We start from the raw sequence: 16874 nt of genomic DNA on the forward strand, positions 1-16874 counted from the left end.
TGTTTTGCTGTTTTTTTGGAGAATGATGTATAAATGTTTATGTGTGTGTATTTGCACCTGCTCTGAAGGCACATGTGTTAGCATCTCTGTCATATTTGCAGTTTATTCTTTTCCTGAGGGGGGGGATCGTTTGGGAAACAAGAGAGCAGGAAGAGGAAGATGGTGATCTGTGAGAAGCATGAGGATGAAGAGGCCAGCTGTGGAGGCCGCAAATCAGCAGAAACATGAGCGATGTGTACACAAGGCAGAGAGAAAAAAAGACAGCAAAGGAGGCAGTTAGATATATACAGAGATGCAGGGGTATATAAACAAAGAGCGTGAGAGGACAGACGGAGAGAAACTGACTCAAGGCGTCGTTAGGAGCAGTGTCTGGGCCAAGATGAGGTCAGACGTGGACAGACTGAAGCCCAGTGTTCGACGACCACAGGCTATAGTGACCTATTAACCAACTTGTAAAGCTCAGTCCATCCCCCCATTGGAAACTGCTGGTCATGCACGCACACATGTTCTGCTGTGATCCATTACAGGTAACATGCTAAGCTGGTTTGAGCTGGTTTTCCAAGCCTACTGGCAGATATAAAGCTTGCTTGGAAAATATAAGTTAAAAAAGAGAACACAACACCCTCAACCCAGCAGCACAATGTGTTTCTTTCTCCACCTAAGAGGTGAAATCGTGACCTCATCATAAAAGTAACTCTAACACACAATACAGACACATGGAGAAATGACATTTGTAGTTTTTCAGTTCCTCCTGGGAGGGTATGAAGAACCATTTGTGAATATTTGGTTTCTATGGTAAATTTACATCCAAATACATTAAATTAAACTATTTTAGCATCAACAGTGGTGTGCATTTTACATGTAAGTAAATTTCCAAACCCACTTTACTTGAATCTGATTAATTGAACATCTTGTAGATGTATAATTTCTTCTAAAGGTGTTTGATAACAGCATTCCTCTGTAAAACCTTTAATGAAAACCTCTGTAAAATTATTGTTTTGACTTTTATTTGAATTGATATATTTTATTTAATTTGACAGTTTTTGTTTGGCAGTCTTTGCTGCCAGGCATTTGTTTTTACGTTTGTTTGTGTTTTTTACAGTGCAGTAGTGGTCTAAACAGTTTTGATGAATTGGTAATTCTTTTATGAATCCTTAATTTGTTTGTAAAATAAAACTTCTGTTTCGTCTTGTTTAGTTTGTAAGAAGCAGATAAACTGGAGCTGTTTGCCTTGTAGCACTTGTGTGCTTTTGTACCTTGGAGACATACATTCCCCAGAAGACAATCTGTTTAGTCAGAGCTGCGTGGTTCATTTGGAATTTCACGTATCCTCTTCTTCTTCTTTTTTTTTTTAAATACCATTTAACATTATTATTCATGATTGTGGTTTTATGTCTGTGGCTGTGCCCTCCTTTAGCCACGAGGTGGTTACGGCCTAAAAATGGTTGTTTGGATGCCTAATATTTCTGGCCTCGGGGCTGTGTGGGCACTAAAGACATTCCACACACACATATGCATACACACACCCTCAGAGTGTTTCTAGCGACAGTATTTTTCCAAAGCAAGGTGGTGGGAAGATTAAAACATTTCAGCTTCTTAACATGAACACACAGAGGTGGGGTTGGGAAACAAAAACATGCCAGGATGCCACTCACTCATTTCCCTCTCTGTGTTTTTCACATCCACACCCTGTATTTTTACACAAGCAGTGAATCACTTCTAAAACTGTGCATTTGTTTTTGTTAGTATGTTAAGTATTTAGTTGTTAACAAGCTCTTTAGTTACATCTAGTCATGCTAATGGCGGAGATATACGTTTTCAATCATGCATTTGTGTTTGTGCATGCGCAGTGCTAATTTGTGAGAGGTAGCCATGTTGCATTTGGATGCATATGTGAACAAGTAGTTAAAAGCAAGTACATCTCCAGCCTAACAGGGATGAATACAGATCGCTCCACCCTGCTATAGGCTGAATGTGTCTGTGCTTTGTAAACACATAAAATCTAACCTACAGTGACATTTGGGTACACCTTACATCACTTACAAAAAATAGCCACTTCAACACAATCAATTTGACCCAGAACGAAGCAGAGTTCAAGGAGTTTACTAATACTAACCCTCCTTCTGTGGTTGCACTATCTTTATCAGCATTGTCCTCAACATCATATATAACTACATCTTCATCAAAACAGCATGACAGTACAGTACACCCAACCTCACTCTGTAGGGCTCACAACTCATACCTGTCCCTCCTAAACAATGGCAGGAAAGTGCTGTAAATTGGTGGTATTGCAAAAGAAAAGAACTATATCGAAACATCTCTAACTGCAAGTTAGTGAAGAATACAACAAAGAAAAAACTGAAGGAGAAGATGAAGGAAGGTGTTAATGAACACAAAAACATATTAAGCAGGAGTCTGTGGAAAGTATGAAATATATTAATAACAGCATATGTGCAGGAGTTTCAAAATAACAGCAGTGGCACAAACTAAAATGAATGGAGAATGTGTAGTACACTACTCAGTTTGGTTTGCTGCGAGGTTTGGCATTGTGGGAAGAGACTGTTTGCACACACACACAAACACACGTAGATATACACACACACACACACACAGAGCCTCTATGTTGGTCTTTGCCTGGCAGGACGCCGTTGGTCGAAGCAGGCACGGTGGGCAGCACCCACCCACAGGCAAGCAGCGAGTACGCAGAGCGAGCGGAGCGGTGGGTGGGCTGAAGGTCAGACGGGCCCTGGACACACTGGCATTGTTCTCTCTGTCATTTCTCTCTTTTTTTCTTTGGGAGCATATGTCTTCTAAGTAGATTTGTTGTAAAGCTACAGAATGCATGTAACCGGTGTGATCTGGAGTGCGTTGTGTGTGTTTGTGTTTGACTCTGGAAAGTGCCATGGCATGTTATTAGTGTGAGTCAGCACAGAGGAGCCCCGGCCAGCTCTCTCTGAGAAGCGCGGCTCTGTTGAATGTAGGAGTGGGAGGAGATGAGCAAAAGGTCTTCAGTGACATTCAGAGAAGCATGATGTTGTCTTCCCCTCAGCTGTTACACACCAGATTCCCCGAACCGCTGACTGTACACTCCCCCCCGGACGCTGAACAATTTCAACCCATGTTTAGTGGAAGCCACAACTTGCACGTCAATGAAATGCATCACCTCGCTGAGTGTGATGTTGCAAAGCAAGTCATTTGTAGTCAAATATTACTTTCTGACCTTTGTTTCCCGTTCTGTCCATCTCGTCCCACCTCTCCTTGTAAAGGGCAGCGCTCATAAACGTAGGCAAAACCACTTTGTGCCGGCAGAGCTGTTATTTTCCCTCCGAGAAAGTGATAGAGCCCACCACAGAAGCAGGTCAGAGGGAGGTTGCTGAAAATTTCCCTGGAGATGCCGCACTGTGTGTTCAAATTATTTGAACCTTGACCCAGTTTGTAGTCAGCTTCTTCAAGTGCCTCCTCTCTGAGCTTTGTGTTTTTCTGTGAATGCATGAACAAAGATGCAGGGGGGGGGGGTTTGGGGCTCATTTTGTGTGCCCCAGTTTTTAGACCTGCATTAATTAGTGTTGGAAATTAACTCTGCAATACACACGACAACCTCGTGTGAGCATGAGGCCAACCAGCAAAACAACACATGAATCTACCCATTGTGTGTAAAGGCACGGGCAACGTGAGTGGATTTTGGTTGGATTGAAGCTCACTAAAATTGTACTCTATAAAAGATGTGAAATGATGGTTATGAGACTTTGGCATTGCCAAATTCCAGTTCTGTATCTCCCCACCTGTGTTCCTCTTAAAACTGCGTGCAGTGCAGAAAGCTTCACAGTAAGCATGAATCATGTGTGGATTGTGAGACAGTGGGCCCCTGGGGAGAAACATGTAAAAGGCCCCCCAAAGAGAGACACCTCTTTGTGATAGTTTCATGTCTCCTCATAGTGTTTTTGTCTCCTTGTGGTAGTTTTGTGTCTCTTTGTAGTCATGTGATTGACTTTGGCAAATAAATGTTAACAGTCACTTCAAGCAGACACTCTGGGGCCAAGGGGCCCTTGGCCCTGTGCCTAGTGGGCCATTCAGAAATACATCCATGGCATGAATTTGTTGATTTGCAGGTCATCAAACATCTGCATTAAAAGTGGTTAAATTTAGTTAAAAAGTGATTTTTTTTTAAATATCACATTGTACATGTACATTGTGTCAACAGCATTTACATATCTTTTTCTATATAGCACATCCTAACTATGTGTATGAAATATAGTAATCAAGATGTTGAAACAGTGACTGTAATTAACCTCGACTTTGAGTTTTCAACCAGGTTTAGCTCAGTTTTAAATTAGACATCCAGAGATCTTTTGACCTGCAAATTAGAGCAAGACTGATAAATCGTCAGGCCAGCATATCGGCCAATATTTGCTTACTGCAGATATATTATAAAATATGTATATTTAATGGATGATAAGTAAAAAATGCAGGAGAGAAGCGCAAAACTTGTGCATGCAGCCATCACAGCTCTAATGTGACACACACTCTTTATCTCTGAACTGCACACTTTTAGGTTAAAAACATCTGGGGCTGGGCCACCAGGCTTGCAGCTCCCCAAGTGCTTCTCATAACGCAGAAACATCAATAAAGTTGAAAAACTGTTGAAGATACTAATTCTTTTTTTTTTTTTTTTTTGCTTCTCTCCCATCACAGATGGTCATTTCACAGGGACCCCTCCCACGTATGGTTACGATGCAGACCGCGCAGAGGAGCAGCGGCGGCACCATGACATCCTGCCGTACATCGATGACTCTCCGTCGTCTTCACCGCACCTCAGCTCCAAGAGCCGCAGCAGTCGGGACACACTCTCCTCTGGATCATTAGAGTCCTCCAAGTCGGTCAGTGTGCCATCCAGTCCATTCAACCATCTCCTACTGCATCAGCCAATTTTCAGTTTGTTCAGCTGCAGAAATTAACTCAAAACAAACCAAAGCTACTTAATATTACATATTTTTCTTTTGCTATCAGTACAAACCATTAATACCATATGAATATATGATTCTACAAACACAGGTGCCAATACTTCCATCCTTTGACCTCAATTCAGAGCAGTAAGTGGGGTAATCTATTCTTAGAGCAATCCCGCTCCGTCAAAAATCTGTCAATTGATGAGAAATCAAATCCGCCATTTGAGAGGATTGATAAAGGACAATATCACCGTGCCTCATAACCCCAGAAGCAGTCATCCAGCGCAGAAACTCATCCCCCTTAAGAGTCAGGCTTTTTCTCATCCAGGGTATTAGGCAGAATTACCTATCACCTCCATCACCCCATCACTGCCTTCATCCTCTTACCCTCCCTCCTCTGTTTTTTCTTGTCTGCGGAGAGAAAACCAGTGATCTATGACGTCTGGTGCTCTTCAAAGGTTACCATGGAGAGGACAGACACACACACACACACACACACACACAAAACCCCACCATCAGCAAAGCTGAAAATGAATGTGGATATATTTTTGTAGTATTTATATTTTTTCTTTTTGTTATTTACAAGACATTAATAATAAACTTGTTAGCAATTTATAGACTGCTTAATAATGTTAATAAAAGCCTTTTGAGGTTTCTACAAGTATTTATGTCATTGTTAAACCTTAACTAAGGTTTAACTAATTAGAAGCAATCATGGGTAACTGTTAACAAATGCATAATAAAGGATTAATTAACCTTATTAAACCTGTTCATACTTTAGATCCGCAACCCTAAATCATTGTTAACTGTAAATAAGTGCATAATAAAGGATTAATTAATTTTAATAAGTATTGTTCACACTTTAAAGCCAATGGCCCCAAAAATGCATTGTCAACTGTTAATATGTCAATAGTTAACTGCTAATAAATGCATAATGACATATGTAGAAGTCTTAAAAAAGCACAACTAAGGCTTAATTAAAGTTTAACAATCAAACAATACGTAAGTTAGTTGACCTAAATAAATGTGTTTGTAAGTTTATAGTGTAAGATTGCTTATAAATGTCTTAAAATACAACTATCAAAATGTTTATTATGCTATTATTATCATTTATGTGTCTTATTAACACATATTGATGTTAATAAGCAGGGTATTATTACACTTAAACCAAGGCTTAATAAAAAATATTACCAGCCATTTTTTGCATGAAGTATTTGCAGGTACATAGCAGATGAACACACTAGAGCCATTTGATTGATCAGGATAGTGAGGTATTGTGGTAGTGTGTCATACTAAGCTAATACTGCCTTTCTCCACTGTGCCCTTGGAGGAAGTAATCGCATCAGTGGTCATGAAGCGGGATCGGTTACTCCGCCCCCGCAATCTTTGCTCACTGTCTGAGCTGGTGAGGCAGCGAGTGCCTGTCAATCTGATTGATGGCCTGAATCTGCCAATAAATGATGAGTCCCCTGACTGTGTGCAACCTTTGACCTGTGAGCTTGGAACTCTTGCTGATTTTAATTTATACACACATCATGTCATCTCTGCTTGAGGCTGCACAAGCCAGTGCGCCTTGTTTTCTTTTTTTCCCCCCTTGTTTTAAGGACACACTCTAGCAGCAGAACAATAAATTTATTGCAGAGGATATTGAAGACAATTTGTTCAGCAAACTCTTGTTTCTTGCAGACAGAATCCATGAACAAACCCATCATTGTGGGGGAGTGTTTAAAGGGATAGTTTGGATTATTTGTTGGAGAGGTTTCCTGTCGGAAGAGACAAGGTAAAGTAGCAATAATATTCTAAATATAATTTACACTTAAACTGATACTGATTTTTTTCATATGGACCTGTCAAGTGGATAAATTACCTTTTGTTACTGACCGTGTCCACAGGAGAACTTTGCTTAGCTTGCATACTGGTGCCCCACTCTGCTTCTACATACTGGGGGTGTGTTGTCCAGTATCTAGTGTGGGTTTTATTGATAAGTGCCTCAAACAACCCTACATTAAATAATGTGAACTATCCTTTTACGGTTGGTAAAAGCAGTGTCTGATGTTCAGGTGAATATATTAAACAGCCAAACAACCCCAGACCTGCTTTTACTAACTGCCATGATAAAGGAGGTACCATAGTCCTTGATTCACCCTTGGACAGCCCCTTTTCAAACATCAGTCTGCTTCACTAATTGATGAGTCAGAGCCCAGGCATGCTCTGATTGGCTCAGCGGAAGCTGATGGTTTTGTGATGTCACTGTGATGAGTCATCACCATCAGCTATATTGCTGATTTAATTTTCCACAGTGGCTCTTGTTCCCTCATAATCTGACTCTGCACTGAAGAGGGAAGAGAGAGCAGGGGGGGGTCACTGATTGAAAGTCTGCTGAAGTGTGATGACTGTGCTTTAATATTTTTTAACAATTCTGCAAAAACACTGATCATTCTTATATCTTATAATCCTATAGGTTTATAGGATGGCACATACTCATGACTCAGTCAAGGACAGCCAGAGCCCACTTTATTATTTTATTCTCACCAAGTTAAAAATCTTGTTGAATATCTTTTATTGGATTATTTATTTTATTGTATCATTTATTGTAGTAAATGAGTCTTTGGGTTTTGGACTGTTGGTTGGACAAAAGAGACATGACTTTGGGCTCTGGGAAACTGTGATGAGCATTTTTAAGATTTTTTGACATTTTATAGACTAAATGATGAATTGATTAATTGTGAATAGAATCAGCAGATTAATTAAAAATAAACATTAGTTGCAGTCCAAGTTAATAGAACAAATGATGACAAGCAATGAGGGAGGGAGGGATGAGAAATGACATACAGTAATGCTCCTTGGCCGGACTCAATCCTGGGATTGTTGCATTTTATGATTGATGATGCCACTACCAGAATTTTACTTTTACGTTGCAAGCTGGTCCTCATTTTCTTTGCTCCTTCATCCTGTCTGACATCACACCTCGAGGCCACGACCTGATGATGGGGGTCATTTCTTTTCCTACTTATCCAGTGTTAAATCTCTACATGACCAACTTCAGTGGATTAGGATGCTAGGAAAGATTGAAATTTCCTTTACTATGATCTGTCCCATCTGTAACAAACCTTCACTAATTGCTGATTGTTACTCTTTTTTTCCCAGTTGTTTAAAAATGTTGTTACATTTTTATTAGTTTCAGTATTAATTTTATTTTTATTATTTTGTCAGGAGCAAAATTCAGCATAATTATCAGGGTCCAGTGTTAACAAAAAGTTTTTGGTTTTTTTTGGTTTTTTACACCTAGTTTTAGTTTTTGGTTTAGCTTTAGTCAACTATAGTAACCTTGGTTGCACCACCATGCTTCTACCGTAGTCTAGAATGGGCAAACTAAACACTGGCTCTGGATACGGCCTTATGTGTTTTGCATGAGTTTCGTGGCTGCTGTAGGTTCTCCTACACGCTTGGAAGGGGAATGTAAGATGAGGTGTTTGCAACCTTCAATCTCACTGCTAAATGCCACTAAATCCTACACACCGGTACTCAGAAGTCATGGCGTGATGCGGCATTGCAAACATCCCATGCAGAAAACCCCCACAGACACCAACTCTGTCAGCATTTGTCACATGTGGCTGAAGTGCGGCTTAAATAAGCAGAAGTAATGCTGCCTCCTCTCCTGCAGCACAGGATCATTCTGAGACAGCTCCATTACGTCGCAGACGTGTGGAGATAGGAAGCAATCACATTAGGCGTTTCAGAAAGTGAGGGATGGCAGAACAGGACGCTAAACAGATTAGAATATGAAAAATGAAAATTGAAAAGGGTTAATAAAGTGTGGAGCAAGGCATACATTGCTGCTCACTTCTCTCCTCTCCAAACCTGGCTCTGAATGTTTATACGAGGCTCCTCCACTCCATGTGAAAGAGACAGACAGAGGTGGAGAATAATGTTATTACAGTCGCTGCCGCTCAGTTTCCATCTGCGCCTCCTGAGCAACATCGGCCGGCTTGTCAAATAAACACTGTTTGTATTGATTCTCGTGTATCTCCCACAACATTATCCGTGCATAAACAAATCAGAAGCAAATCTGAATTTCTAAATCATGTTAGGTGGAGCCACCGCTAAGGGTTGTTGTGTGATCTGAAAGGGTTTAAGTGTGGGTTCAAATGTGAAATATTTGCTTTTGTTAACGTAAAAATGTAGACACACAAACCGTAATTCCCCCAAAAGCAGGGAGTTTTACTTTTACTTTTTTATTACCAAAAATACAGGCAGACACCCCTTCAGTCTGAACCCTGAAAGAGATGGGCTCATTAGTTGCCACGGCGATGAATAAAAGATGATATGTCTGGAGATGTGGGTACTTCCTCGGGGAGTCGTCTGGGCTCTGTAACGATGAATAAACACTTTATGGCTCTCATCTCCCGTCTGCTCAGTTCAGTAACACGTGGTTGAATGTTAAAGTTTTCCTGCTTCGAATCATCCTTGACGCTTCAAATGGACCCTCATGTTTCGCTTGTTCTTTCACCAGCGGGCATATCCTGCGAGGCTAAAGTCGCTCGACTCATGCTGATACTTGTAGCTCGGCAATGATTCATTCATTTTTCATTAATTCAGCAACATTCAGGGGGCTCCGTTGCCGCCCCAGGCTTTCCCTTTTAAGTCACTGGAGAGAGACGGATTCAATGCCGCTGCGATGCAATGTAATCCATTTAAGAGCGATCATAAATCATAATTACATTACTTATTTACTTTCAATATCCCTTTATTTGCACTCTTAATATGAAAAGAGAAAACTTTTTTGGCTGTCTAAGAGTCTGTACATAATGAGGCACGTACAGCTTTTTCAAGGGAAACTGATATTGCTATGTACTGAACAGATCCCTAGACAGCTCAGTGTGATGAATAATACATGTCTGTCAGAATCATTTCCTTCATCCTTCACCTAAGAAACAGAGACAAAGAGAGAAAAACAGAGAAAATATACAGTAGAAGTATTTTTTCTTATTTCTAATTTTTATTTTCCAAAGGACATAAAAAACAATGGCAACTACATAACCCACATGACAGCTTGAAAAACATACACCACAATGACACACTTTCTACATCTACTTTATTACATCGCAGAGGAAAATATTGTACTTTTTACTCCACTACATTTATCTGACAGCTTTAGTTTCTAGTTAATGACCATAAAATAACATAAAACATAACATAAAATAACATAAAATGACCATAATATGTCATCAGCGATTAAGGAAACAAGGCTTCTCTGACAACAACAGACATGGTATCATGGTGGAGTAACTTTTGTTATTGTTTCGTTTCATGTTAATTAGAGTTCAAATTAATGCCAAATGTTCACCAAGTTGAGTCTGGTGGGCAATAACTGAACTTCAATGCCAGAGTGTGCATTTTTAGAGCAGTGGGCTTTTATTTTCAGGATAATGGGCTGAGCTTTACATTGACAGATGTCTGACAGTTATCGCTGGTTGTTACTACAATATTGTGCTTGTCTTGTGCTCGTGCAGTGTTTCTGCAGCCTGTCACTTCAGCTACAGACTGTATATAAAAAGGGACTTCAGCCTATTTAATGTTCTGTCAGTGGCTTCATCTTAAAACAGGGAAAGAAGGCTTTGTTCTCCCATGGGGCACATAGCACACTGAGTGCCCAGTGCCAAGGCAGCTTTCCAGTCACCACTAATCTGCCAGTCTAACGTCATGACCCCTGTCAAAACCATAGGCTATACCTTACATCAGCTCACGTCCTTCTCACAATCATGGAGCACATCCGCACACATGCATACACTTCAGAGTCAAGTTTTTATTCTATTATTCATGCATTCTTTGATGAGTCCATGGGGCAACTAGCCCATCATCATCAGTCATTTTTTGGTTGAGGCTGTAGATAGTCAGTGTATTAACTATTGAACATATGATCAAAATTCAGATGTAGAAGAGGAGAAAATGCATATAAGTTAAACATTGTACCTTTGTACTTGTACACTTGTGTTTAATTTCTCCAAAATATATTCATAAAAAGTAGGGCTACAACAATTAGCCAGTTAGTTTTTCCACAGAAAAATGATTTAAATTGTGTTATTTTTTTCAAGCAAAACATTCCCTGGTTCCAAAAAGTGTTTGAGTAGGAGCACTGCCTGGACTCAAAATGAGTGTGTTTGAGGTGCTCTTTGATTAGGGACACGTGTGTACACAAAAATCACAAAAAACTCAAAGGCAGTCTTCAAGTGAAATGCCTTTATTGGCAAGGTAGGGTCTTGTTAGACCTTAAAACAACATCGCTGTTGCATTTCAGTATCAAGCCTTTGTCAGGGAGTTTTTGAAAAATCCATCTTGTCAGATCTTGTCAGTGAATATTTGTTGCTTTTCTCAGTTTTTATGAGCTTTTAGACTGTAAGTTGGACAAAACAGGACATCTGAAGATAAAAAAAACTCTTTATAGACAAAATTATTAATTGATTAATCAAGAAAATAATCAGCAATCAGAATTAGGATCACATTTATTGGCAAGTAGGTTTACATATATGAGGAATTTGCCTCAGTGATTTTGGTGACTAACAGTAAACATAGTATAGGATACTAGCAGGTACTTCCAGTCAAGAAGCACAAATAGAAAATACAAATTTGACTGTAACATATGGAAAAATATTGTAAAACATAAAAATATAAAAATGCATGCAATATTTTATTTACATGAAAAGGCTGTACAGTTACTAAATAACATAATGCCATCTTTAAATCCTGCACACATCTGTCTTCTTTAAAGCTGATTTGTGTAAATGTTGATTCTCTTTTAAATTGTGTGCAGTAATTCCAAGTCAACTTGTTGAAATGAAATCTAAATTTATGGTGTGCAGGATCTATTTGATGCCTTTAAATCATGTTTTTGACTAACAGGCTGATCAATAGTCTAGCCCTGCAGTAATAGTGCTGATTATAGACTTCTATGTAACTGAGTCCATAATAATCCTGGACCATTTCATAATCTTCTGGGTTGTTACAGTCCCCTCAGACCTGTGCTAACATCTGCTAGTGCTCTGGCCTTAGAAACAGGTTTCAGGCCCAATTTACCCTGTCATTTAAATAAATGCATGTACACCCACAGACATCCAAATTTTCTGCCACATCTACTCTGTCACTCATTCACACATGACACGGATGTCTGTGTCAAGCTACACGTGTTAAAGAGATAGTTCTGATTATGTAATGTGTGGGACTTAAGCAATGTACTGCTGTGGACAGGGTCAGCAACAAAACATATTTTAGCAACTTAAAAAGGGCCACTGAAAAACATTAAGATCAGTTGAAATGCATTCTTGCGGTGGACCAGCAGCTCATGTGTTCTGCAGGGTAAAATGATTGATTTTGATTAAGGAGTTTGATTGGTTTGGAGAGAGTGATATTTAACATATATAAAAGCAATTTCCCATTGGAAAAGGCTGCCTGACAGACAGGTAAAGCAGTGAATATTCTAAATACAGTGTACACTTATAATAATATTGATTTTTTTTTTAGGGTGGTCCTTTTTGCTAAAATACATTTTGCTCCTGACCGTCCCCTCTCTACACTGTCAAATATATAAAAGTTGTAGTCCTACTCTCTATCTTTGTCTCCTCTGCCAGATACTTTGCCGTTTCTTCCCTCTCCCCTCTCTTAATTATACTGATTCTGCAGTGTCTCCTTCTCCATCTCTTCTTCTCCTCTTCTTTTTTTGTCTTTCTCTCTCACCCTTCCTTCCTGTTTTCTCTCCTTCCTCCTCCTCATAGCCTGAGGGACCTGATGCTTCCACGTCCCAACCTGGGCTCACTGTGCTTGTGTGTGTGTGCGTGCGTGTGCGCATTCTCTCACAGGCACATATTTATACGCCAACCTTTCTCCCACGGGAGACCCTGCCTGTTTGAGTTATTTCAGAGTTCGTGGTTAAACAAGACAGCCCGAGGAATCTCTCTGTCTCTCTGTTTTCTTTCATGTCCATGCTCCTCGGTGAGCTTTGACTGGGCTGAGGGGAACTGGGAGGCAACCAGGGAGGATTTCTAGAAGGTGCAATTGTTGCTGTTTGATTTTGCAGGCTGTGGTGCTCACGAACAGCAAAGCTGCAAGAGTTTAAAGCACTCCTAAGAACTAGGAACATTTCAGTCTGACACTTACAAGCAAGTCATATTAGAGGCCTTTGTTACCAGCTGATCTAAGGAATCATCTGATGCTTTGAATGTTATTGTGTGCCTTCTGGTGTGGAAAGCAAGATAGTGTTTTATTATCATATGCATCTGTGTGTGTTTGTTACAGACTGAATGTGACCTGGAAAAAGGTTTGGAGATGAGGAAGTGGGTCCTGTCTGGGATCTTGGCCACCGAGGAAACATACCTCAGTCACCTGGAGGCACTGCTGCTGGTGAGAACACACACACGCAATCACTGCATATACCTTTACTATACCGTCATTGAGGTAGGCTGATGTATTAGGCAAATTATGGACGTTCTGACATAAGTGTGCAATTATTCAATGACACACTATTCACACTACCTTATGCTACATGTGGGTTAGCCTCAACCCCTAATTATTGCAGCCAATGTTTTGTTCCTTGTTCAATAATATGGTTGAGCGTACTTGGCAGCATCTAATTGATTGGTTGATGGAGAAAAAAGATTCTACATGTTATCTCTAGATAAACTAAATCAGCGTTGTCTAAAAAGGTGCTAATCAAAGTTGCACAATGTTGCTAAGCAAATAAATTTCTGATGATTGACCATTTTCTTTTTCTTTAATTACCCTCAGGGTGTCTGTCAAGTAAATTTACATACAGCAGCAACACACACACCAGGTTCACAGAGCAGAACCGGACACCAGCTTCCATATGGCAACAAAGCTAATGCTAACTGAGAGCTAGTGCTGCAGTATCAACTTGTCATTACTTAGTTTGCTTCAAATGAGGCTTAATGTTCACACAGTTTCTCTCGACTGTGCCTTAATATTACAACATTAATCCACATAGCCCCAGTGGGAATTAGCCACATAAACAGTGAGGTCATGCCTGACTAAACAAAAACAAACAAACAAAGAAACGAAATAAACACTAAATCAGCATTAAAACATGACAAAACTTACTGTACAGCTTTCAAGTTTACTGACATTATCAATCCATTATTGAGCATATTAATAATTAATTAATAATGTTGAGTTACCAGCCAGCCCTCATTGATAAAGCTACTGGTATAGTAAAATCCACACACACGTCGTCATGAAAAATAAACTTTTTTCCACTTATCTCTTCTGTCCTCTGATTACAGGGCCAAAGTAGTGATTTGTGCTGGTACTTTGGCATGGTGTCAGGTAGTCTGGAGAAAGTGTTCAGTAAATAAAGTTAACCTGTCACTCGAAAATAAACTATATATCAGGTCTGCACATGTCTCTCCCACCTACAAAAATGAAGGATTAAGAAGCACTTCCTCCCTATGAAAGTAACATCAGGGATTAATTGATTAACAGACCAGAAAGTGTCAGCCCTACTTTACAGATGCAGTTAGATTTTTGTATCAGCAGAACAGGACAAATGTGTTTTTTTAATTTATGTACAAGAACAGATATCCTGCATAAGCACTTCTTAACCTGTCATCTCCACTGTTTGCTCCTCTCAGCCCATGAAGCCTCTGAAGGCTGCAGCGACGACGTCACAGCCTGTGCTCACTGTGGCCCAGATAGAAACCATCTTCTTCAAAGTGCCTGAACTCTATGAAATCCACAGGGAGTTCTACGATGGACTTCTGCCCCGCGTTCAGCAGTGGAGCCACCACCAGAGAGTCGGGGACCTCTTCCAGAAACTGGTGAGGAAAATAAGAAATAGATAGGTGAAGGGGCTTGTTGGGGCAGTTGGAGTATGTAGTTTCTGTCTGTACCCGTGACAGCAGAAACGTCCCTGGGTGTAACCGCCTAACGTTTCCCTTAATCGAAGTGACAACGCTGGGCACCCAAAAGGGTTTACAGTATCAGAAAGACATCCAGCTGCAGCTACTTTTTCTGACCTTGTGGACGCAAAGCAAACCCGCTGTGCTGGAGTGACATTACTCACAGTAATGTCGTTTCTTGAATTAGGAGGCTCTCAGAAGCGGAATCTGTCAGCATAATTTAATAAACCAATAAAACAAAATGTAGATTAGATTTTTGAAGCGATGCTCTTCTTTATCATTTTAAAAGTCGACAAATTGAATCTGAATCATGCTTTTCTTCCTGTTTCCTCCTCAACAGACGCTCGCTCTTACTCTCTCTTGGCCCTCCAGTAGTTTCTGCCAAGGATGTTGGGGCCAAATGTACACTGGGTCTATTTAATCATTTTCACAATGGGTCAATTAACCCACAATGAATCGTTTGTTAATTCTCTCCCAAATACTGCTCCTCTCCCACTACTGTCTCCCTCACTCTCCCTGTCTCTCCGTCTCACACTTAGACTCACTCTTGCTCTAACACACACACATATGCACGCACACACACACACACGCACACACACACAGAGGGAGGTGCAGCCATGTTTCACAATGCCGTCTTTCTGCCTCAGGCAGCTGAGGCCATCACTGCTCTGTGTGCTTTGTGTCTCGAAGAAGCTGCTATAAATAGGAGTCTCTCTCTCTCTCTCTCTCTCTCTCTCTCTCTCTCTCTCTCTCTCTCTCTCTCTCTCTCTCTCTCTCTCTCTCTCACACACACACACACACACACTCACACTCCTATTAACGTATCTCAGGAGGCTCCTCTTGGGGCTAAGATAAGAAATTAGGTTTTAATTTGTATCTTTTATTGTCAAGGAGGCACACGACAGTTTTTATCAAATGGTTTCTCATTTGACTTACATATTTTTCCTGCCTAGAAACTGCTCTCAGTGACATTCGCCTCCCATCCAAGTCATACTCACCCTCGAAAAAAGATGACATCATTGCTCTGATGTGAAGTTAAAAAATAAATACCGAGCAGAGCGATTGTATACTGTTTACAGTGTTTGGTTCTCCACCTCTGAAGAGTGAGATTCAAAGCTGGTTAATCACGCTGTCTGTGTTCACGGTGTAAAACCATGAACACAGACAGACAGAATACAGACTATTATGTTATGTCAGGAGGCTCCAAGCTAAGAAATTAGGTTTGTAATTTGTAACTTTTACTGTCAAGAAGGCACATGCCAAAATCCAGTTTCTTTAAAAGCCTGCTTAAATGATTTTATCCTTCCTAAAAAACATTCGCCTCTCATCCAACAGAACTACCTCACTCAGCCTCAACAAAAAGATGACATCATGGCTCTGATGCGGGGTAGAAACTGAACAGGCCTACAGAGTTTGAGTTAGTAGCCTGACACTGAGGCTTGGGGAGTAACAGATTACAGGTTATGCAATTACATAATTAGGACACAAAAAAGATAACTATATTCCATTAGAGTAACTGAAAAAGATGTAATCAGATTACAGATATATTTGGTAAAAAATGGGCGTTATTAGCAGGATTGAAATTTTAAAATACATTTAATGAAAATTGATATAAAGAATGATATATACATGTGCACCGTTCAGACAATAGTTCATAAGTCTCACAACACCACTCTGGTCTTAGTGAAAAAATGCTTCCTGGGTTGAAATTTCAATATTTTCTGTCTTTAAATAAGAAAAGAAAAGCAACATTACAGCACAATGACCGTCCTGCCTTCAGCTGTTAAAATATCTCATCAGGACATAACATTTGCTAACACAGTATGTTAGCAACATTCACCAACTGCTATTATTGGCTACACAGATAAAACCACTGATTTATAATAAAACTAGAAAGGGCATTGCCACTCAGCCTCGCCACCAATTTTCCCAGTGGCCGTGGTAATACAGCAAAAAATTCCTCACCCGCCCAAAAAGCCTTTTCCCCAAAGCCCACCACTATAAAAGAGATGTCTTCAAAACT

At 40.1% G+C, this 16874-nt stretch overlaps 1 protein-coding gene across 1 annotated transcript in view; it reads left to right on the forward strand.

The window, feature by feature from the left end:
- bcr (BCR activator of RhoGEF and GTPase) overlaps positions 1–16874 on the forward strand; it is a 110786-nt gene that overhangs the window by 57805 nt on the left and 36107 nt on the right. Inside the window, exons 2-4 of the mRNA XM_084745503.1 lie at positions 4693–4877; positions 13236–13340; positions 14585–14770. Of these exons, the coding sequence (XP_084601629.1) occupies positions 4693–4877; positions 13236–13340; positions 14585–14770 (476 nt within the window). The remainder of the gene's footprint in view (positions 1–4692; positions 4878–13235; positions 13341–14584; positions 14771–16874) is intronic.

This window comes from Lutjanus erythropterus, chromosome 20 (genome assembly GCF_056507025.1).
Source record: "Lutjanus erythropterus isolate fLutEry1 chromosome 20, fLutEry1.hap2, whole genome shotgun sequence".
Lineage (NCBI taxonomy): Eukaryota > Metazoa > Chordata > Actinopteri > Lutjaniformes > Lutjanidae > Lutjanus > Lutjanus erythropterus.